This window comes from Pempheris klunzingeri, chromosome 13, assembly GCF_042242105.1.
Source record: "Pempheris klunzingeri isolate RE-2024b chromosome 13, fPemKlu1.hap1, whole genome shotgun sequence".
Classification (NCBI taxonomy): Eukaryota; Metazoa; Chordata; class Actinopteri; order Acropomatiformes; family Pempheridae; genus Pempheris; species Pempheris klunzingeri.
In genome coordinates, this window is record NC_092024.1 from 16,856,410 (window position 1) to 16,879,822 (window position 23,413).

The window sequence follows — 23,413 nt, forward strand, 5'->3', positions numbered from 1 at the left end:
AAAAGTCCTTCAGTACAATACTGTTCAAGAGGACCACAAAGTACAACCTCCAAAATGATCAGTTGAATGAACACCTCTTTATAAATGTTTTAACAAAAAACTGACCATTATAACCTTCATGAGGGATTTACTGCAGGGCTGTTGTAGCTGGGTTTTCCTAATAAACTGGCTACTGAGTATATTTCTACAAATTAGTTTAATGTGGATTTTCACCACAATCACTTGCATTGGAAGCTCTTGGCCAGTATGACCAGGAGGAATATACGGCAAGCAACATGTTTCAGTGCTCATATGGGGCTTCATTACAGTTTTGAGACAGAACAAGTATTTACACAATTTTAAAGACACAGTCATGATCGCTTACTCAGTTCTTCTGAGCAATTCTGAAAAATCTGCTCAATTCTTTTTCATCTATCATACAAAATGTCCTTAGATTAAGTACTAAAATTTGTTGGATATTCTGTGAAATAAAGAGCAGATCAGACTAAGGCTACTCCGTCAGTGTGAGCAGCAGAGGTAGTTGATAACATTCAGCAGTAACTTCACAATATTTTATTCCAGAGACCGCTGCAGTACAAAATCAGCAGCTTGACAAAGTGGATGTTAATCTGGAAGTAATGCTTTGTTCAAATGACAATGAAACTACAATGATATACATACATGGACCAATGTCACTTGGTGTTTGTTTGCCTACCAAATGGCGTTTCTTTTGCAAAACCGTCAGCTCTGCACTAAATCTGTGAAAAAGGTATCACAGGAAAGGACATGAGCTTCTAAAAATATGTCAATATGGCTATAAATTACTACTGTACCTACCCCACAGCGATGACACGGTTTGGATCATTTCAGGTTATCCGGTAAAGTCTTGTACGGGTTGAGAATGCCCTTTGGGTCCAGCATGGCCTTGAGATTACCCATGAGAGCCACAGCCTGCCTGGGTTTGCTGTAGTAGATGTAGTTCCTCTTCTTCAGGCCCAGTCCGTGCTCTGCACTGACACTGCCGGAGCATTTGGCCGTCCACTCGTACACAAAGGGCTCGATGGCAGCGAGGAGAGCGGCGTCTTTGGCAGGAGAGGTGATGTTCAAGTGGAGGTTTCCATCGCCTAAAAGTACAGATGGAAAGAGGAGGTGGTGTGTGTAAACCATCTCTAGAACATAACTACTCAAAACGTTCTTCTGTATACTAATGAACACGTATTTCAGAATGGAGGTTGAGCTATATTGTGGGTAGAAATCATATCTCATGCTAACAGGCCATCATTTCCCTCCTGATATGCTGACATTAGTCACATCTTTCCATTTTCAGGTCTTACCGACGTGTCCGTATCCCACCACGCTCTTGGCCCGGTCCCCCAGGTGCTCCCTCATGTCTGTCACCAGCTGGTAGATTCGCTCCACCGGAAGTGAGATGTCATACTTATAAGGGAAGCCATCGTGAGTCAGCGCCTCTGTGACGCGTTCACGCATCGACCACAGGGCCTGGAAAGGTGGAAATGGAAAGGTCGATTGCAGCATCATCATCATCATCATCTGCACCTGAAACTGGGGAACTAACTGGCTAAAAATGGATTAGGCAGGATTTCTTGAATCTATACAGCAATAATAGTAAAAGAACCCTTGTATGACTGATTACGTAAGTTTAGATCAAGAGCTTTAAGACTTAAGGCTGGTGATATTAGATTTTACTCTTACTGTCAATAAATCTCATAAATCTTTGTCGCACTCAGCCTGAAGAATATTTGTTCCTACCTGAGACTTAAGCCTTTAAAAACAGGTTTTCGGTCTTTTCGTGATGAATGACTGAGGATTTAAAAGATTAGAAACAATACCTTTATTTTTGAGTCTTCAGTTGCCACAGTCCCATCACTGACCAACGATGACATCATCGCCTCCTCTAAGAAATTGTGGAGTTTCTCTCCATCATGCGTTGGGTCGGATCCAGACGTTTCTATGACGACGTAGAAAGGACAATCTGCAAGATTGAGGACAGAGTTTGGTATGTGTGTGTTTAATTGTTTTATGAACTAAGTGAGAGCACGTGTGTGTTTGTCTGTGAGTGCCTACCAGAGATGGGATTGGGTAGTTTGAGATGTGTGTTCAGCAGCCTCATACATTCACTGTCCAGAAATTCAAAGGCTGACAGAATCTCTCCCAGCATGCCTCTGCAGAGCTGAAATGTCTTCAGCAGCTGCTCAAAGGTCTCACAGCCTGATGTGAGAGAATAAAATACTTACTCCGCTAATCTATGAACACAAACTCATCTTGACATTCACACAAAGATTTCCATACATTTCTGCACTAGCCAACAATCATAGCATTAAAATTACATTAAAGACAGCTACAGGGAGAAACAATGAGAGAATCCTACCCAGAAAAACCACATTAACAGATTTAGGTTTGCGTGGACAGAGGATGGACACCGCAGTGATAACCCCCAGGGTGCCCTCTGAGCCTATGAAGAGCTGTTTGAGGTCATATCCTGTATTATCTTTCCGTAGTTTAGCCAAGCAGTCCAGCACTCGCCCATCTGCCATAACCTGTACATGCCATATACACACAAATATTAGATTAGCGCTTTTATCCCTCATCATCTGAAACCATCTCACACTTTAGTACAACAGTTGTTGTTGAGGAATATTGAAGTTCCTCATTTATTTACTCCACTCACCACCTCCAGACCCAGCACAGTCCCGTGTAAGGAGCCGTAACGCAGCAGCCGGAGTCCACCCGCATTAGTTGCCACGTTTCCCCCAATGTGGCAACTACCTTTTGCCCCGAGATCGAGTGGCATGATGTAGTCTCTCTCCTCCAGGTAAAGGGACAAGTTCTCCAAGACACAGCCGGCCTGACAAGTCAGAATGCCTGATAAATGGAGAGAATATTCTCTAACGATTAGTCAAATATGCTGTTAACACGTTTTAGTGAAAAGGCAGACGACTCATGTTGGGCGAAAGTATTTTAAGAGTTACCAGAGATACTATCGAAGGTAAGGATGTTGTTCATGAGGGCAGTGGACAGGATGATCTCATCATAAACAGGCACGCTGCCCCCAACCAGCCCAGTGTTACCTCCCTGAGGGTTCACCGCCAGATTACGACTGTTGCAGTGCCTACAGGAGGGGAAATAAAACAACTTTAACCACCTTATGAACCCCTGACTTGTGCATTTATCCTTCCATACATGATTTGTTCCTTACTTGAGAATTTGAGAAACTTCCTCCGTTGTTTGAGGCCTCAGCAACACTTCACTAGAACCTGCAGACGACGTATGAACAGAAGAATGAAAATCAGAACACAGTAACACCAGTGAATTGGTGTTACAACATATATCTTCAAGTGTAATGAGCCACATTCATTTCTAGCCACCTCTCACTGACTTGAGCCAATCCACATTGTTCGACTCCAGCAGGTCTGGGTCAGTGATGGTTCTGTCTGGTAGGATCTTCCTGAAGAACTCCAAATCTTCCTGGGTTATTCTGGAGAAGGGCAGCCTGTCTGGGGCTGCAGCAGGGGACTGGCTGGGCCCATCTGCCCCAGTGTGCAGCTTCCGGCAGCAGACTCCAAACTGCCATGAGGCGGTGGGAAGAGATGGACCGAGGTGGTCCACTGGTGAAAGTCTGGCTGTGGCTGTAGATGAAAACGTGCTGTGAGGGCTCAGATATCCGAGAGCTTTCCTCAGTCTCAGGGTTCTTTGGAAAATAGCCGCCATGGCTGGAGATACTGGAGTAAATGAAAAGAAGAAAAGAAAAGAAGTGAGATTAATAAATCTATACAATTACAATCCCAGCAGTTTCCACAAGATAAAAGCTGGTAAACCTCTCAGCTCAACTCAACAGTTACAGTTACTTATCTGGACTTTGAATTTCTTATCTTTATGTTTGCTCTCTGAATTGAAATTTGAGCAACCTGATTTTAGAGTTCTTAGATCAGAGGATGACCAATACAGTTTGATAAACTTGCATGTTATTTGTTTGTTCGTATTTTGGAAAATATAATTTTATTTTATATAATATAAATTCATCAGAAATTGCACAAACCAATCCAAACCACATACATTCTGACGGATGATTTATGGAGCAAAATGTTTCAATGCTATGAATTCAATGGTAGGTATTTACACTATTAAATATCCAGGAGTGAATAAATTCCACAAAACGTTAAGTTTGCTTATAATTACAAAAATGCGTGTAGCCTTTCTTAGCTTCCATGGAGATGCCTGATCAAAAAGCCAATCTTGAACTAAGACTAGATAGATTTTTGCAGATGTGGACACAAACAATTTACACAAGGATTTATCTGAACGCGTCATTTTATCTTTGAGACATTTCAGGATAGTCAGTTTCGATCCTCTTTAAGATTAAATCAGACCATTAGCCACTCTCTGCAACATAATACTGTGAAATACTGCTTCTGCATGATTCAGGCTAGCTAGCTCTTTCTCATACTTCTATGTTCTCTGAATGTGCCACTTGTATTGTGAGAACCAAGTATTTACCCTTCATGCTAACACACGACTAGCAAATAGGCACTGCTTCATGTACATTTGCTGTTTTCGCCTCAATACACTGCTCATTTCTTGAGATAAATTATCTTGAACCTGACGAGGCTGTCATTTCAGTTAGCTTAGCTCGATTAGCACTCTCCCTGACAACAAGTTAGCGCTCATTCTCTGCATTTACTCACCACAAACGTTCACTTAACAACACGGATCTTTCCGTCCGTTTGTCTTTTTTTTCTTTTCACATCTCAGCGCGAAATCTGTCACAAAGTTCAAGGGCAGTCAAGTTTCTTCAACACATCTCATTCACTGTTTACAACTTGCCGCTGACGTAACCGGGGTGAAAGGTCGTGAAGACGAGAATGGGCCAATCAGAAGCCGCCTTTCGTAGTCAGCCAATAAACGGGAGCTTTTTATCGTTACCGTGCAGCCAATGATAACTGTGGAAAAGTCACTTATAATGAAGAGAATTAGAGAGAACATCGTTTACTACTCACTTTCTGCTTCATCACAAGAGACATCCGCCTGGAAACCACCTCATGTTTGATTGTTTTGATTTTCCTCTGGGATTTTCCTTTCAATAGGAGTAATTTGATTAAGACTTGAGTTTACACATTAACTGATAAATGCTTGTGACATTTTATTGTATTAGTTGAGGTCTGGCAGAACTGCTATAATAAAAACACATACCGACTATCCCCACCACTGAGATTTATTGAAATTATTATATTATAAATGATGATGTTATATTTTCTTTAACTTTAAGGATATTTATAAATGCACTGCTTGAGATTTTTAATATTTTCACACATACCTCCTCTAACAGACAACACAGTGAATGATTGACCAACAACCGATGGGTTTGAGATGAACTCTAACACTTTTTTAGAGCGCCTGTCTTTATTACACCACTATCTCATTCCCATTCTGTTCCTCTGATAAATGCACTGCTTGAGTTTTGAGAAAGAGCACTAACAGACAATATGCTGATCTACTGACTTAGAGTTGATGCTAATGAGATAATGTGTGTCATTATGTGTAATATAATGTGTTAACATGCTATTGAAACATTGTATTATATGCAGTCATTTGAATTAACATGCAGACTTTCTTGGTAGTACACCTCCCTTAAATAAAGCACCAGTTAAGACTAACATTACGATCTTAACGCTTTGCAATGAATAAATTAATCAATAAAAAAAATGTAGGTCTGTGGTGTAACACTAAGACACTGACATATACAATCTGATCTGCAAGCGCATCCATGTTTAGCTCTGTTGTCTTTGATTTAGCTGTATCTGTGTACAAATTCCTTATATGCTCAAACATTTTTAACCAATTAGGTAAAATATTGATTTGATTATCATCAGAGGCAAAGCTGAGCTCACCAAAGAGGAAGTAAAAGATACAACTTTATGCACTTCAAAATCAAAAAGGCATTTAAAAAGTTAAATCTGACATGTTTGTTGTCTGCTACAGGTGCTCGCTTCTATTTTTAGGGCACTTTTAAGTGTACTGCATGAGTTATTTTTTTTGACAAAGCATTGCTAAAGAAAACATACAACATGAATAGAAATTAATTTATTTCAAACTGACAAAACTTCAGATTTATTCCTCATGCATTCTGTAAAGCATGCAACAACATCTTTTCATTTCTCAATTCTTCACCATCTCAACCTACAGTAACAATAACCGTCTGTACGCTGATAATAAATTCCCTGAATACATCTTCAAGTCTACATTTTGTTCATGGTAACAGTCTTCTTTGCTCCAGGAAAGCCACATGAAGGACACACCAGTGGAATACCAGGAATCCAGTCAAGAATTGTGGACTATTTCAGGCACTGGCAATACTTATTCAGGAGTCATGACTGAGCAGATCAAGTCTGAACTGAGGAGAACTGATGACAACACTGACAATTCACCAAACCCAAAGAACAGATATCTTCTCAGGATGTGCATATCTGCATCATAGCTGCCATCAGGACTCCCATGTGCCATTCATATGAGCTGTCTGGCTATGTACAGCGTGCAGTTATTTCATGCGTCTGACTTAAACACTGACATGGCTAACAGAACACATACGTAAATATCCAAATGGTTTTCATTTACAAAAAACAACTAAATTGTGTGACGGGGATGGGAATCTACAAATGTTGTTAGGCTTAGCACCTTGTCTCCACCTGTGTCTGGGAGCTTAGTTTCAGCTTGAAGAGCTTTGTAAAACTTGTATTGTGTCCTTGGCAGTATCATGTCACTGCGGTAGCAGCCCATTGGTCAAACCGTTCTTTTCAAAGAAAAATGCTCATCTTCTGAGAAAAGCTCTCGTATCATAGGGCTGCTTCCTCCGGCGTACCAAAGCCGCTCTTCACAAATGACTCCCAACCTCAGTGGCATTTCCAGCAGGTCTCGTGAGACTGTGTTGGCCAGGAAGACTGTAGACTGCAGCTCGATGGCATTCAGCTCAGCAGCGTGATCCTCCTCTGCCTCCGGGTGATTACTGTACTCTGTACGTTCACTGCTCTCACAGTCACGCCCTTCAGTTGGGAGTTGAATGGTCCACTCTGAGTTGTTGTTGGTCGTACTCCGATATGAGCTTCTTGATGTGGGCTAGTTTGTTGTGTAGATATTCACAGCGAATTCTGTCCTGGTTGTAGTTGGGGTTGGACTTAAGGGACAAGAAGAGAAAAAAAGATTATGTAACAGCAAAAGAATGGAGTGAGGGTTGTCCCAGGCAGCAATTTTGTGATAAATATTGGTTTTAATTAAGTTACCCTTTTAATTTTGCGATACTCTTGAAGAATTTGATTGTGAACCGTCTGTAAGAGAGAAATAGACAAGTGAGAATGAATTAATACAAGTCGACATCTATACAATTTCAAGTTTGCAACATGTCAAAATATTAGAGTTCTAGTCTCTTTTCCCTCAAAACGTTTTTAAACTGTAACCCCATAACAGGGGAACTGAACTGTTGAACAATATGATCTAATGTAGAAATCAGAGGATTTAGCAACATTTTTGTGAAATAAAGACTGGAACATAATAAGCATAGGGGGAGGGGGTGAGTGTTGTTCTAAACTTCATTTCATGGAGTACCCCTTTAAAAGCACTCTTTGACTTGAATTTTGACTGCAGTCATAAAGTTAAGTTGTGTTAAGTTATGCTGGATTTCTTTATTTTACCTTGTATTTATGTGAATCGTGGTGGAGCCGTTTGAGCTGTGTGTCCAGCTCCATGAACTGCCGCGTCACGCCATCAATACTAGCGTGTAAATCTCTGTACTCGCTGTACTCCCTGTTGAAGTCCTGCTTGAAGCTCTGTCTCTGGTCGTGACTGTGAATCCTCATATACGTCCTGTGCAGAACACGTATCAATCACATGTTAATAACGTGCAGAGGTTTTCTACTGCAAAGAGCTTTTTTTTTGGTGATGAGATCAACAGACAAATAAACACAAACACATACACACGATCAATGTGTTCATCAGTGTGTTACAGAAAAAAAGTTTGACCCAAAACGCATCTAAGTGTAAAAGAAAGGTCAAGTCTCAATAAAAGGTGCACTTACGAAAGATAGTCTGCTGTTTCACTGTCTGCTTGAGGCACATTAGAGTCAAACAAAATTTCACTTGGCTCTGAAAAAAAAAAAGAAGAAATGATGTAAACAATTTAAAAATACAGAAAAACTCACACTTGAAGTCACAAGTCAACAGCTAACAGCACTCACCGGTGCAGTCCAGGGAGTCTTTTTTGTTTGGTTCCTCTGAACGGTGATCTTTTCTTCTTTCTTTCCTATCCCTCCATCTATCTTTCTCCTTGAAAGACACAACAAAAGCAAATCTCAATTACCAGTGCTCCAGAAAGACATGGGAGAAAAACGTGACCTACATAAAAAGTAATTTTGTCACCTGATCTCTGTGTTTGTGTTTGCTCTTCTTCCTTTTGACTGTGTGTATGTTCAGATCAGGCACTATCAGATGGGACGGAGAGCGGTCGGAGTTGGGTTGAGGGTGCTCTGCTGCGCCTTTGGGCTCCTCTTGACCAGAGGCAGTTGGTTCAAGCCTCTTGACCACCTCTGCTTCCTGCTGACAGACTGCTGACAAGGTGTCAAAAAGCTTTCGCGGATCAAGCGAGCTCATTTGCCCGTCGTTCCCCGTCGCCTCTGTGACGTCTTTGCGGTCCGCTTGTTTGGACAGACTCACTCTTGACTTGTCACTTTTGCCAGACAAGTGGGATATTCTGGGCTTCTTACTCGCCAGAGGGTCGGTGTATTCCTCTGGCACGGGAGGTTTTGGGCGGTGTGCTGGGGAGGAGTTGGGGGTGTCTCGTAGTGGACTGACCTGGGCCTCTCGGACAGTGAGGTGGCTCTGTTGTGGTTGAAACAGTCTCCTGCACAGTAATAGAAAGGTGATAAACTGGCAGCTCTACAAAATCCACATAAAGTGTGCACTGGGTCTGCCATTTGTGGTATCACAAATGCTCCCCCCCCCCTTGTGAAGCCCCAACAGCCTGATAAATGTGAATGAGTAAGTTTTAACTATATATTCTGTCCTTCTTGGTGAATGGCAGACATTTGAACATGGTGTAAAGTATCTCATTCATGTTACCTGACAAGGATTCGTTTAAGAAGCTGCTGGTCTCCGGAGGTGTAGCCTGGCCAGTCCTTCTGCAGATCCTTATACAGACCGTCTTTGAGAACGAATGTTTTGTCTCTACTATTGAGCTGGCCGACCTTCAGACAAACACACACGGACACGCACAAATACAGGTCAGGTGAGAACAGACTCATCATCAGTGCTCAGGTTCAAATTTTACATAATTTCGTTGGTTCATTTCGGGTGACACTGTGTTTGATCCCCACAATGTGTCTAACATACTTTGGTAATCAGTGTGTAATGCTTCACATTTGGGAGTTATATAAATAGACTATATATAACTTCAAATATCTGAAGTCACCAATAAAGTACATGTGTAAAATGACTTTTACGGCCCTTGGGTTTATCTCTCAAGCTCTCTTGTTTAGTTTTCTTCTTCTGACACCTGCATTTATCAGGCTAAAGAAGATAAAGACTTACCTCCATCAGTACAGAGTCCAGCATGTCTTTGTCTGCATCCGTCAGTCCGTCTTTCTGCAGCCTCAGGATCAGCTCAGGCCTCTTGTACGGCCTAAGAGCCAGCAGGTGTGTTACTCTCTCCCTGAGTGGCCTCTCCTGCACGTCACCCACACCCTTCCTGTTTGACTCACACGCACCCTTCTTCACCTTGGACACGCCAAGCCCCTTCTTAATGTTGCTGAGACGTGACTGGGACGAGGGCCTGGGCCTGGTCAGGCTGGCCAGCGCAGGGGCGGGGGCTCGTACTGTTACCTTCTTGCCTGCGAGGGAGCAGGAAATGTCACATCAAAAGCAGCATTTGCCATATAAAGCAAAAATACCATCAAAGGAACTCTTGCGACGTTCACAGACGGTCTCTATCATCATCGGTAAGCTACCTTGTACAGCTTTTGTTTTTAATTCTTAAAATGACACAAATTAGAAAGTGACTGGGAACCACCCAGCTTTGAATGTATGAAACCAAGAAAAGAGTCCTTTGTCAGGCTACATCTGGCACGACAAGAAACCTGAGGAAGAGGACTTTTTTGTCCTGTGGCAGAATTGTGGATGAGAAAAGAAAAGACCTAATTTTACCTCTTCAGAAACCCACATTCGGATTATGAAGACACGTCTCAGTAAAAGCTGCTATCTAATTTAGGAAATAACCACACAGCTGCGCAGGCCTGTAGTGAGTGAGGACGTGTTTTTTTTCCCCCCTCTGCAGGCTTCCTCTGAACTGACAATAATCATCAAAACTAGTGTGTATCACTGCATGTGTATGTGTGTGTGCGTTTACAAACACACATGCACACACACACATCTGTTTAGAAGGAAGTGGTTTGGTGGTTAGAAGTAGAAAGGCAGCGGTGACACCGAAAAAATGCCAAATCACTGGTTTTATCATGCGTATATTTTGGTGAGCACGTTGTTTCTTTATGTCCTGTAGGTATATTTGTAAAGACTCAGCATAATTTGAAACCACTACATTACATACAATATATACTTTATAACACTGTGTGTGTATACATCATTTTTTTACATGCAGTAGAAAACAGACAAAAGGACAGAAACCTGCAGAAGAAAACAAGACTGGCAGTCTGTGTCACTGGTTGGCACACGTGTTGCTATGGCAACCAATGCAATATGGCTGACTGCAGGTTTTTTTTTGGATATTATCAGCACAGTACAAATTTGTCCTCAGGCCAGTCTTATTCCTTAACTGGAGTTATTTCTTGTATAACTACGCAGAGCTTTCTGCGTTTCCTACCTTGGTAGCGCCCCCCATGTTTGATGACAATGGCCCCTCGGCTGCGTGTCTCCTCCTCAGCTTGGGCCATGCTCTGACGGGCCTTATCATACGAGTCATCTGTAGCGTTGACTGTCATCTTCTTCTGAATCACCCCAAGACATGACAGCTCTTCGTCAGCACTGGGAGGTGGAGGAGGGAGGCAGTGAGTACATACAGCGATCTGACAGAGGCTCCTTCTACCTAATATCTCATTTCAACGAGAGGTTGTTTGATCCTGTGATTGCTTGACTCATTCTGATGTTTTGCCTGCGTTCAGTTAGATATATTCTTCTATCAGCTGGACTGTTTTACAACCAAATACACCCCACCGATCCGTAGCTTCACATTATGTTTCACATGTTTCCAAAGATTGCTTTTGTATTTTTGCCAGGACTCACGCAGCAGATTTAATGAATAATTCCTAAAGGTTTCGCAACTTTCAGAATGTATCACTTTGTTCACTTCTCTACATTTCCAGGCTTTCTAGATCTGTACAGACAAGATTCTTGTTTTTCCGTGGCATTTAAAAGAGACTGAGTGAGAGACTTTAACAGCAGGGTGACTTCCACACAGCAGTAGGGGAGCAGAGACATTTTAAAATATTGAAACTTTTTCAAAAGCTCAGTTAATTCGATACACAGAACCCAAAGTAAGCATATAATCATGTAATCACTGTATACCAAACAGCCTTACAGTTTTGAACGCATCATAAAATTTGTGATCTCCCTTATTTTTATGGCAGCAGTTTTATGCTTTGCTGTTTGCTTTCATATCATCAACTGATGCAAACTCTTTAAAATCACACCTTTAATCACAAGTATTACTTATATTCAAAAAGTGTAAACTAATACTAAGTGCTTTGTAGGATTTTTTTGTTTTGTTTTACCCAGTGCTGAGCTGTTGGACGCAGTCAAAGCTTCCATGTGGATTGTCACGGGCAACGTTAGTCACGCCAAAGGTGAATACCCTCAGTTCGTCTATATTCTCTGAGCAAGGGATAGTGATTCTCTGTGACATGAGGGAAAGAGAAACAGAAAAGAGACACAATTAGATTTAGGATCCTTTATATCTGAATGCACGGGTTGAAATGATTGAATTAGTGTACGTCAAGAGGCCGAGCAGTTCTTCTTACCCCCTGGTTGCCATTAAAACAGATGGTGGGATGGGAGGACCAACCCTGGAGAAAAACATAAATCTCTGTAAGCTTGTAAGCATGCACACACAAATACACACACACACACACACACACACACACACACACACACACACACACACATATATATAGATCTGATAACAGACCGGCATAGGTGTATGTAAAACATCCAAAGGATGTTTTGTGGCTTGTATCATTTGCATGAATGCGACATCTTCCTCCACTGTGGTTTTACTGATGCCATTACTTAACCCATTAACTTCTCTGTCTGCAGGCTGCTGTTCTTCATTCCTATGCACTGTGTAAATTATGACGGTTCTTCCCAACCTGTTTTTTTTTTGTTTTTTTTATACCCCCACAGCCCACAGCTCAAGTATCCCCTCATGCACTCTCAATTGCAGCATGCGGTGAGTCATACTGGTCCGAGGTTTGTCCTGTAAAGTCAGTTAATAGGAGCAGGTTGTTTGCTGGTTATTGCGACGACTAGAAATGCATCAAGCTTATACTGAGTACCTGTCCAACACCAGTGTTCTGTCAATCTATTTCCCAAGATTTAAACCCGTGTTCCTCACTGCTGCGACACTACAAACTGAGTTGACTGACAGCGGAGAGCATGAACGTAAAGAGGAACTGATTTTACTGCTGCTGCCGCCCCAGAATGGGGCTGTGTGAGAGCTTGTAAACTACTATACGAATACACTCCACAATCTTTCCTTGTACCCGTAGGCCTGGTGTATCCTGACACCTGTGCATGATGTGCCCTTTCAGTACGTTCGATTTGATTCTAAAGAGGGCTGGCTAAGGTCATTACGACCTGCTGTTCAAATACAGCAGCTTGTCACACGAGAATACAATGAAATAACAGCCTGTCATCTCTCACAGGGATGAATTAGCCTGTAGGAACATGCAAAAATGACACTGACAGAAACTATGAGATGACTGGGATCTAACTGACCTTTACATGGAGAGGATTTGTGAGTCCACCTGTTGATGAGTACAGAGACTGAGGTGGCTGTCTGTAAGCATTTTAGCCCCAGCTACGTGAAGAGGTGTTTGGTTTTGTTTTGTTTTTTTTGTTTCTGTGACCAGGCCAAGTGGGTTATGAATAGCCACACTTACAGCTAAATAAATAAACTAGAGATTGTGCACAGCTACAGTATTGTGTGCATGTTAGACAGCAGCTCTGTCTGGGTGTTTTCCCCTCCTTCCTGTCTGTCTCATCAGCACAGTATTACAATAAAACTAGACGTGTGATAAGAACAGAGTGGTTTTCACCTTTCGTCAGAAGATGGGTGGCTTGCAGTTTTCTTCACGGAGGAGTTTCCTATCTGTGTTACATGGAATTACTGAATTGAGGAAGTGTACGTGTTCTCTGTTCAGACTTCCTGCTGTGTCTGATTCATCTGTGATTAACTGGGTCAAATGTTGTATTCTGTCCATCTGCCTCTCTGGTGCTACACTGTGGATAAAAACCTGGCTTCAACTCGATTCAGGTTTACCAAAAACTCAGAGTACTCAAATGTAATCCTTAACCCCCCCCCCCACACACACACACACACACACACACACCACCACTACTACTACTACTACTAGCCTCTACCCCCCTCACAGCCTGTTTCCTTTCTCCGCTCCAAACCTAATTTACATTCACTATACTTGCCAGCAGCTTGTAACGACTTGGGGAACAGCTTGTTACAAGCATCATCACACAGGGAGGCGTTTCCGCATAGCATTATGCAACATGTATCTCCATTTCATAGCTAAAAAGGACACAACAACCGGGGGAGACATCGGTGAACTTCGGCTGAAATGCAAATCACAAACCCGCCTTCCTCGCCTTTTTCTAATCACTTCGTTTGTAAGTGAGGGTGCCCTTGACGAAGTGATTCAACAAAAACAGCCGCCGCCGAACGGTTAGGGGAATTATTTAAGGAGAAAATGTTCAATGATAGCCTACCTTGCCGTTTTGAAAGGAGCCAATGGCTCTTGCCGCGCTGTCAGTGAGTTTAACATGAAAAACAGAGATGTTACCGCCGCGGTGCAGTTTACCGCTGGACAGTCCGTAACACTGGTTCTCCCTCAGCGACGACATACCGCCGCAAATGCCCCCAGCCAGCTTTGCTCCGGACCGGACAGACCCCACATAGATAAACAAACATTAGCGAGAGCAGCCGGAGAAAAGCTGCACGGCTCCGTGTGGCTGCTCCTCCGCCGCGCGCTATTCTGGAGTAGATCGCATTACGTCATGACGACTGAACTCAGAGCGGATCTCATTGGCTGAGAGACATAAATAAACCGTTACGCAGCGCTTACGCTTCTGCTGTATTCTGTCTGAGTCAAGACGCTGACTTTTCTGACTGTCACATGAGGGGATTTCTTTGGCTGTCAGGGTGTTTCTGAACACACACTTTCTGAGGTCATGAAAGTACATGGAAGTCTAAGTCTGTCTGTCTCTACACTACGGATAGTGTAGAAATAAGCTGTTGAAAGTGAAAGTTATACATTTTAAAAATTCCTTGAGTAAAAGTAGAAAAGAATGAAAAATGTATTATTGGCCAAGTAGGTGTACACACTAAAGGAATTTAACTCTAAGGTGAAGCTGAACAAAAGCTAGCACAAGCATACCTGCATCATAATGCAGAATGACAAAACTTCATAATAATGATTATGATTATTGTACATTTCACTGAACAGTTGCAGCTAATCTAATTTTGACTACTTTATATACTGCTAGAAATTTGAATCTATAATGTTGCATCAAATCTTATGTGTGTATTATAATCTGCAGAGTAACTAAAGCTTTAAAATAAATGTAGTGGAATAAAAAAGTACCTTAAACTTGTACCTACGTGTGCTTACTTTACATCAGTGGATTTATGTCTCAGCAAGACTAAGAAAAGCTGTCCATGTGTTTCGTTAATACTTCCAACTACTATAATATTGTTTATGTTACCCTGCTTGTTCTGTTGTATTTAATCTTACCTTGTGTTTTGGCCTTCTATTATCTCCACTATTTCAAAATCCTACCCATAGGTGCGTTCATATGGCTTCGTGCTTCTCTTACTGCATTTTTTTATGTCTTGTCAAACCTTGTGTTTTGATGGGTGGTAATGATAGCTGCATTACCACACTATTGGTGTGGTCCCTTTGTTGTGCCCGATTCTGATCTGCGCTTGTAAAAGTGTTCGTTACATTGTTTTTTTAATTTTAATAATTTGACCCAAGGGTTGGAAAGCCCTGCCGGTAACTGGTAAGACTGGTCCCTCCTGTCAAGTGTACGTAGAATCAGCACAGATTTACCTAACTCTGTTCTGCTTTTGGTTCTGTGGAGCAAAACTTGATGTGGTTCTAAAAAGTCAGCACCTGTTTGTGGGTCTTGATTATTCGCGAATTCGTCCCTAAAGGGCAGAGGTGTTGTTATCTGGCTGTAGGAGATATTGCAAAAGAGCCTGGCTTGAGAGGCTCAGCTGGGTGTTTTTTTTTTTTCATCCAGTGTTGCTATGATTACTGAACAGACTCAGTCTCTCAGTCTTTACATCTCACATTTGATGTTATAAGAGCTCCTCAAAATGGGACCCCTGGGTTAGATATTGTTAGACAGTCAGTAGTAATAACTAACAGAGATAAAGACGGATCTAAAATATGATATTAAAGAGGGCAGAGTGCTACTTGACTGATATTTTGTCCAAATGGAAGTAAAAGTTCTAATAACACTCAACAAGTGAGACACTATATGTTGCAAATGGCTCAGTCTGTGATGCTCCCTCTGATGAGAGTGGGCACAGATACAGTGAAGATCACCACATCATTAAACACATACTCAGCTACTGAAAAAGCACAAGTACTCTGAAAAGCTGCAGAATTACAGCTTACACAAGGGGCCTTTATGATTGTTTCATGCCCATTCATGGCATGTTTGCATGTTATAGATGTAGGAAAAATTAGATTAATATGCTTCCCTGCTGCTAATGCTCGCTGCTGATTTTATTATCTCCAACTAATTGCTGTTTGACTTAATTGCACGTCTGGTATTTGAAGGTTCCTGGGGTGTTTTTCTGGTTTCAGACAAGCTCTGAGCCAGTCCCTCTCTTTCCCACACATTTTGAAATCACTCATGTCAGACTTTATTATTTAACAGAACAGTTGCTCAGTGCTTTGCAGAGAACAAAAGACAGAAAAAACAGGCAAATACAAAAGACAGAACAAGCACATTTTTAGATACAGATGAGCCTGTGTCTGTGTCTCTCTGCCAGTGTTTGAACGCAGGCGGTGGTCACAAGGCAGGTGAGATCAGTTCAAAGCTGACTCATATCAAAGCGCCTCTGGGTCTTTGTAGCTCAGTGTCTGCAACAGGTGACATTTTGGGCCCGAAACTGTTTATAACTTTGACCGCTCGCTATTGGCCGGACCTCCCCTCAGCCCAGCAGGTATGAAGGGGACGGACCAGGACAGAGGAGTTTCAGAGGGAGACAGAGACAGAGCGAGTAGATGAAAGTTAGCATCCTCTCACTTTGTTCTGCAGTTTGCTGCAGGTCAGCAACATGAGGACGCTTCATCCAACAGCCAGGGTAAACCTTTTAAAGGAAAAGGTGAAATAATGGCTTGCCGTTTTTCTTTAAAACTGAATGAACTCAAGATGACTGCTTTCTTCCTGTTTCTTGTAAACAAGCCCTGAAGAGGGAACATCGAGGTGAGTTTCATATTTACTATTTTTTTGCTGTGGATGTGTATCCATCCATGTCTATGTCCAATTTCTAAGCATGTGCAATAACATTAGCAGCCTTCACATTTTCATATTTTTAATTTTAAATTTGAATCTGCACTGACTAATACTGAACTATATCTGTGTCTATGTTTTGCTTTTTTTTGGTGTAAAAAAACGTTTAATTGACAGTTTGATCCACAAAATAGACTGAACATTTAAGGATATCATACTTTCATATGATGCATTTTGGATGTTAGAAGTTTTTGCTCTCGAAGAAAAAGTCTCCAATGATCACAACAGAGAAATGTCCGAAAAGGGAATGTAATCAGGTGGATATCTTTATTATCATTTTAAATAGCAGGTAAAAGATGTCCCAGACAGGCAGAACATTGGAAGAGTAATATAATATAGTAATATTGTCTGTCTTTCCTTTGCCCTTCAGGCCATGTTGGACCCTCTGTCAGACTGCAGCCCCCTCATCAGTGCAGCTGCCTCGGGTAAGCTTCGCCTCGTCCGCCTGCTGGTGGAAGGCGGGGCTCAGGTCAATGGGCGCAACCCGAGAGGAGAGACCGCTCTCCTGGCTGCCTGCAAGGCCCTGAGAGGAGAGCCTGCTGGGCCCAACACGGTGAAACTCGTCACATACCTGCTCCAGAACAAGGTCGGTCTGCACTGAGCAATACGTCCAATGTCACCTCAGAATACATGTGCTTAAATGTAATCTACACCATGTGAGTTTTCACAGACTGAAGTTCAACAGTATATTGATTTAGATGTATTTCTAATGCATGATAAATGTGTACCTGCAGTAAGAGAGGTATACAGTCCCTCACAGGCTCTTGATGTTGTGCTTGTGTCCTCTATCCAGTCAATTAGGTGCTGTAGAAACACAACACAGCGTACTCTGAAGACAATCACATGGATTAATGTGCATGAGAATATAAAAAATCTAAAGTGTATTCTCACTCCAGAGATCCAGATCAGATCTCATTAAGATGTGAAATGAAAGTGTGCTCATAAATCACAAACTATATGTAATTCTAATAAAGTTTTGATTCCCTGACAAGCAAAAGTATTCAGTAGTAATCGAAACACACAAGTGAGCCTCTGACTGACACCTCATTAACACTGGGGCTTGTACTGTAGTCATCCTCGATCAGCTGTCCTGCTTTTGTACCAATCAGGCAGATCCAAATGCACAAGACCGAGCAGGATGCACTGCTCTGATGTACGCCTGTATGGAGCGAGCAGGAGCTCAGGTGGCGTCCACTCTGCTGGCTGCAGGGGCTGACCCCAGCATGGAGGACTACTCCGGAGCCTCAGCACTGGTGTACGCCATCAATGCGCAGCACCAGCCGACACTGCAGGTCAGTTAGCAGAGTGGAAAAGGATGATTCATGAGTCTAAATCAATACATCTGACAGACAGGTGAAATGGAGAGACCGGGGTAAAGCATCTCAGTAACATGTTTTCCTGTTTATTATGATGTATGAAGACGTTACTGTGTTATCGGGAGGTAAAAAAAGCTGCAACAACACTCTACGGTGCTTCAGGCTCTGTCTAGCAGTGGCGGGAAAAATATTCACTTCCTTTCCTAAAGTTAAAGTGTACAAATACCATCAAAAACATTCTGGTACAGGATAAAATGCTATAACATTATATATAAGGATTATCATCATTGATCAATTCATATGTTAGGAGTTTTTTAATGATGTGGCACCTCAAAGTAGAGCTATGTTTATACTTTTGGGTACTTTATTCTATAACAGTGCATCATAATTTACAAGTTGATGTTGAGGTTGAGGTTTTTCCATGTAAAATCTTAATTTGAAATCTCTGTAATGCCGTGGAGAAAAAGTATAAAGTATAAAAAAGTATAAAATAAGTGGTAGTAGAAGTGGCTGTACCTTGATTTTAACTTTTTCAGTGGAAAGTTTTAGACCCCCACCATGTTTCAGAAGCCTTTCCTCTCTGCACTTATGGAATAAACATTGAATCTTAAAAATTACTATCATGGAAACAGTTCAAATGTGTTGTTACTCAATATCAATATAAACAACTTAAGTACCAGGCGCCATCAAAACCCCAAATTGGTCAAATCCAACCAACACCCCTGTGTACTTCAAGGTGCTGATGGATGCATGCCGGGCCAGGGGTCGTGACATCATCATCATCGCCACAGAGATGGGTATGACTGGAGGCCCGGTGACCAGGCGTTACCTGAACGTCCCTCCGTCTCCGGACACCTCACCGGTGTCCTGCATGTCCCCGTCTGACATCGTCCTCAAGACGGGCTCGCCCAGCTCACCCGAGGGAGATAACATATTCAACTTCAGAGGAACTAGTGAGTAATGCATTCTTTTGACTCACAGATTCAGGAGCATATTGTTGTCTTGCAGTGACCAATATATCCACTTTTATTCTTGCGCAAGTTAATGCCACTGAGAGCAAACATTACCACACCTGTGTGGTTTTGACAAAAATAAAAACAGACATGATATTCAGCGTGGTTGATTCCCAATTTCAGACTTGTTTAAAGGTTATTGGCTTGCTACACTGTAATTCTGCAAATCTTATGAATGTTTAAAATTGTCAGTAGTAAGCCTATGTGTTATTTTAATAAATAAGACACACAAAAAGACTCATAACGTAGATGAGAAGTCCTTAGACTACTCAGAAAAATAGAAATCTGAACGTCTACAGCTCAACTAAATTGGGCAACTGCATTTGCAGCGGAAGGTTGTTTGGTATGACTGATGACTGAAAAGCTGCCAAGACAACCCCGTGGTGAGACTGTTTTGTCGACTGCTGTCTCAACAGTCAAGATTGGTCTTTTAATTTCAGCAGAACGGCCCTTTAATAGCACAATAACTGCTATAGCCAAGGGACATTTGTGAGTAATCCTACATCAGTGAAGCCATTTCAGCATTTTTATGTCACATTAATATACTGGGGGTCTTAACATGAGGTCTGTATAAAATTATGCAAGTCATCTGGCTTTTTCCAGCTTGACGTTGAGACGAGGAGTCTCTGTATGCAGACGCTGAACCCCTCCCTCCTCGAGCAGAGCCATGTTTAACAAAGGCAAGTCTAGACAGATGAGAACAAATTCCTGGTGGTTGAAATCATTAGCTGAGTGCTCATTCCTTAGGAGACAAGATGAAAATGTGTTACCAGGGTGAGGTGAACTTGACTCCAGAGGTGCCTGTTCATGAAAGAAGAAGAACATTTCAGCTGCTACTCAGGAAATGATACTTAATGAATAGAGTGGAAACGAACTGTAAAAAGAGCTGAGTTAGATTGTTAGAGGAAAGATGTGAGGATGAAGCGGTGGACTGGGAAACATCTGGATATTTAAGATCAATCACCTCACCAGTTGTGCACAACAACAAATGCATATTTGTTTTTTAGCCATTCAGACTGAAATATCTCAACAATGGGATGGATGACATGAAATTTTGCTCAGATCAGAGATCTCCTCCTTCCACACATGATTTGGGGGGTTTTAGCGCCAAGGTGAACATTTTTGTGGTTTTGTGTGAAATGCTGTAATATTGTAATAACTTCAGTGATCCCCTAACTTTTTATCCGGCACATCATCAGGTTAAAATTTCAGTTTTTCATATTTGCATCAGCCTCAGCCATGCTTGGTGTTTGGTGCTAAGCATGCTAACAGTTAGCATGCTAAATGATGGCAACATCATATCTGCACATTAGCATAGCAAGCCTATCCTAATTCTGTATTAGTCATTGTGTATAGTTTGTAATGTACTCCAATCCTCCAATCTACTGTTTGCTTTGCGGTTTCAAGAGATGAACACACTTAACAGTTTTATACCAACAGGAAATGATACTATAAGTGCGCCATTCAAAGGCAATCTGATTCAATTTAATTTAACAAAGAGACAAAATTATCATCCACAATTACTTATTTTTTAGATTTTTTTGTCCTTTGTGCAGTGCATCGTGGTGATATCGAACACACCAACTCACAAAAATCAATGGTAATAATTACTTTTTAATGACACTTTTTTTGACAGTTTGAACACATTTAGTTTGTAGGGTCAAGTCAATTTTATTCATCATAGCCAAAAATTACAAATTTGCCTCAAAGCCTGCCTCGCTTTATAGAGACAGTGTGATGGGACGAAGTTGAAAATTAGTTATTACTAGCTGTAGGAAAAGACACTTATTTTATTTCATTTTCTCTCATTTTAATGCATTTTTGCTTTCTTATTTTGCATGTGCATGTTTGTATATTATTTATAGTTATGTATTGTAAAGCATAAAAAAAAAAAAAAACATTGCCACCAAATTTTGCGTCAAAGAGCTTTCCTCAATTGAAATAATAAAGAATTCTTCAAAAAAAAAAAAAAAAACATCAGTAGGGGAGAAAATGGAAGAAACCTCAGGGAGGGCAGCAGAGAGAGGATCTCACACATGCAAAATTTAAAAGGAGACACAGTCTCTTCTCAGCAATTTCCATATGTATGAGTTTCACTCATTGTCATATTCACCTCCATCAGGCAAAAGGGGAAGCAGCAGCAGCAGCAGCAGACATCCCTCCTGTGACCTGAGTCTGCTGAGCCAGTGTAGCACTCCACCACCCAGACAGAGAGTGTTATCTGAGCCATGGCTGGCCATTCACAACCTGGCCTGTCTGAACCGGGCTTACGAGGAGGGCATGAGGGAGAGGAGCCAGCAGGACGAAGGGGCCAGAGAGGGGGAGAGGAGGAGGGGAAGAGGAGGGAGGGAGGATGAGGAAGGACAGGATGAGGGTCCACGTTTTCCTCAGCCCAGGATAGAAGAGAGGACCAAGAGCGTGGTTCAAAGAAGGGATAAGAAATATGGAGGAGAGAATTACAACAGCTGGCGTGGGGATTTCCTGCCGAGGGTTTCTCAGTCAGTTCTCTCCCTCACAGAGACGAGCTCCTCTCAGTCAACCCCAAGAAGACTGATTCCAAAGATGTGTTTGGCGCCTGGAGCCTCAACATCAGTCAAAATGGGCCAAAACAGCTGTGTTGATAAACTTCCCGCCTGCACGTCCCCTCACTCCCAACTTCGCAGGAACACCCTCCCCTCAGTGACGGTGGTTCCTCCTCTTCACCTCCCTCCCTTAGTCAGCCAGTCAGACTCCCACCTCCAGGTTCCACCTTCCAAAAGCAGCAGCATGGTGTTTGTGCCTCACCCGCCCCGCTCCTCTCCACCCTCCTCCTCATCCAGAGCATCTGTGGGACCAGTGCTAGAAACCAAGGGAAACCATTCAGGCCCCTGAGCACCTTCATCCCTCCATAATGTGGTTCTTTGCAGGTCAACCAGCAGCCTAAATATGAGCCTGCCATGGGGGTTTGGGACCTACAGTAACGTGGGATAACATCTGGTGAAGTCCTCGCTGAACCTTGGCAAAGTGTACATGTGCAAAAAAAAACTATAAATCATTTTAAGATCTTAATATCACTGCAGTAATAGTTGCTTGTTTTGTTACAGAAATACAAAATAAACATCAGCTACATTTCTGATGATCAAATGTGAATATTTGCTGGTTTTCTTTGTCACCTTTGATAGTAAACTGAATATCTTTGGGGGGTTTTGACTGTTTTTATCATGTTATGTTCTAATCTCTGACATTTTATTTTTGTAATTCCATAGTTTACTAAATTATTGTTGGATTAGTCAAGAAAATAATCAGCAGAGGAATTAATGATGAAGATGATAGTCTTTTCCTTTATCAGAAGTATAATCAACAGGATTTTATTTTGGGTAAATCTATGTTGTGCTTGTTAAAAAGTTCACTTGCTTTACAGTATTTTAGTGTCATAGCAGTTTATACAGGCAACATTTTATGCTGATCCCCCCCCCCCCAATTTTATGACAGCAAACACTCTTACACAGAAACAGCAGAAAAACAAGCAATTAAGGTTAGTCGTTAAGAAGTTTAAGCAAATTTCAAACTTTTCCAGAGGTCTGAAATGGTCAAAAATGCCAGTTATGACAAGAAAATAATTTTAGAAAATTTGAAATGATACACTATAGCTTTTTCTTCTTCCTGAATTATTTTTCCACCCTTCAGATTTCTCTTGTGAGGCACCACTGCTGTAATCTGTATTCTTGGGAGCAATGAAACCAAACGAACCAGTACTCTAAAATCTATAGACAGTATTTTAGAGGTGGACCATTTTATTATCCTCATCAAAAAGCATCAGTGAAGCTGAAGAAAAACTGGGAAACTTTTTGTGGAGAAAATCCAGTGAAAAAAGCACATGTTCATGGCAAAAGGAGTGAAGTCATTTTATTTGTTTTTAATATGTATCTACAACAAGGGGGACACAGGCAAAAACGACTGACAACTTGATGAAAATTAAAACAAAACCAAAAAAAAAAAAATACATTTATTATCAATGCAGTTTTCCCACCTTTTTTTCCAATAAGCAACATTTTTTGTCTAAAGAAACTTTACAATATAAAGAAACATACGAAGAAGGAACCTCTTATTTTACTACACGAGACATTTAGGATCTGAAACTACCCTAACATGAGATACAAAGCAACTCCCCAAGGACAGACTGCCTCATATTCAATACTGCTTTGTCATCAAGAGGAAAAATGAGGAACTGAACAGAAAAATCTTTACTCCCCTCAAAAAAATCCTCTCTTAACCCTCCCTACCCCTGAATGTTACAGT

The 23,413-nt window shown here is 41.6% G+C and overlaps 3 protein-coding genes across 5 annotated transcripts; 1 reads left to right on the forward strand and 2 right to left on the reverse strand.

Annotated features, from left to right (window-relative positions):
- Positions 1 to 669: 669 nt before the first annotated feature.
- Positions 670 to 4,821, reverse strand: d2hgdh (D-2-hydroxyglutarate dehydrogenase). 3 transcript variants are annotated; one of them, XM_070841722.1, is made up of 10 exons: positions 4,683 to 4,821; positions 3,366 to 3,719; positions 3,197 to 3,254; positions 2,970 to 3,109; positions 2,669 to 2,862; positions 2,369 to 2,537; positions 2,065 to 2,208; positions 1,830 to 1,972; positions 1,314 to 1,479; positions 670 to 1,103 (listed from the first exon to the last, which is right to left on the reverse strand). In XM_070841722.1, the coding sequence occupies exons 2-10, from the start codon at positions 3,706 to 3,708 to the stop codon at positions 841 to 843; spliced, it is 1,620 nt and encodes a 539-aa protein (XP_070697823.1). In that variant the 5' UTR covers positions 3,709 to 3,719; positions 4,683 to 4,821; the 3' UTR covers positions 670 to 840. The 3 variants fall into 3 exon arrangements, with proteins under 3 accessions (XP_070697823.1, XP_070697822.1, XP_070697824.1); XM_070841721.1 differs by lacking the exon at positions 4,683 to 4,821 and having other exon boundaries at positions 3,366 to 3,725; XM_070841723.1 differs by lacking the exon at positions 4,683 to 4,821 and having other exon boundaries at positions 3,377 to 3,478.
- A 1,283-nt stretch (positions 4,822 to 6,104) lies between these two features.
- Positions 6,105 to 14,231, reverse strand: LOC139212449 (RNA polymerase II elongation factor ELL-like). Its single transcript, XM_070842991.1, has 12 exons — positions 13,987 to 14,231; positions 12,009 to 12,053; positions 11,763 to 11,884; positions 10,856 to 11,016; positions 9,571 to 9,869; positions 9,103 to 9,227; positions 8,404 to 8,884; positions 8,223 to 8,310; positions 8,064 to 8,130; positions 7,680 to 7,851; positions 7,272 to 7,316; positions 6,105 to 7,165 (listed from the first exon to the last, which is right to left on the reverse strand). Exons 1-12 carry the CDS (start codon positions 14,119 to 14,121, stop codon positions 7,037 to 7,039), a joined length of 1,869 nt encoding a protein of 622 aa, XP_070699092.1. The 5' UTR covers positions 14,122 to 14,231; the 3' UTR covers positions 6,105 to 7,036.
- A 2,339-nt stretch (positions 14,232 to 16,570) lies between these two features.
- On the forward strand, positions 16,571 to 22,006 carry LOC139211993 (ankyrin repeat domain-containing protein 34B). Its single transcript, XM_070842429.1, has 5 exons — positions 16,571 to 16,597; positions 17,177 to 17,392; positions 17,916 to 18,098; positions 18,859 to 19,075; positions 21,258 to 22,006. Exons 1-5 carry the CDS (start codon positions 16,571 to 16,573, stop codon positions 22,004 to 22,006), a joined length of 1,392 nt encoding a protein of 463 aa, XP_070698530.1.
- The last annotated feature ends 1,407 nt before the right edge of the window (positions 22,007 to 23,413 follow it).

Coding starts and splice junctions, on each gene's coding strand:
- LOC139212449 (XM_070842991.1), bottom strand. CDS start 14,121: ATGTCGTCGCTGAGGGAGAACCAGTGTTACGGACTGTCCAGCGGTAAA. Junction 8,885..9,102: donor CTTAAACGAATCCTTGTCAG/GTAACATGAATG, acceptor ATTACTGTGCAG/GAGACTGTTTCAACCACAAC. Junction 7,852..8,063: donor GAAACAGCAGACTATCTTTC/GTAAGTGCACCT, acceptor TGTTCTGCACAG/GACGTATATGAGGATTCACA.
- LOC139211993 (XM_070842429.1), top strand. CDS start 16,571: ATGAGGACGCTTCATCCAACAGCCAGG. Junction 17,393..17,915: donor CATACCTGCTCCAGAACAAG/GTCGGTCTGCAC, acceptor TGTACCAATCAG/GCAGATCCAAATGCACAAGA. Junction 19,076..21,257: donor ATTCAACTTCAGAGGAACTA/GTGAGTAATGCA, acceptor CACCTCCATCAG/GCAAAAGGGGAAGCAGCAGC.
- d2hgdh (XM_070841722.1), bottom strand. CDS start 3,708: ATGGCGGCTATTTTCCAAAGAACCCTGAGACTGAGGAAAGCTCTCGGA. Junction 2,863..2,969: donor TACCTTCGATAGTATCTCTG/GTAACTCTTAAA, acceptor TCCATTTATCAG/GCATTCTGACTTGTCAGGCC. Junction 1,973..2,064: donor ACTACCCAATCCCATCTCTG/GTAGGCACTCAC, acceptor TCAATCTTGCAG/ATTGTCCTTTCTACGTCGTC.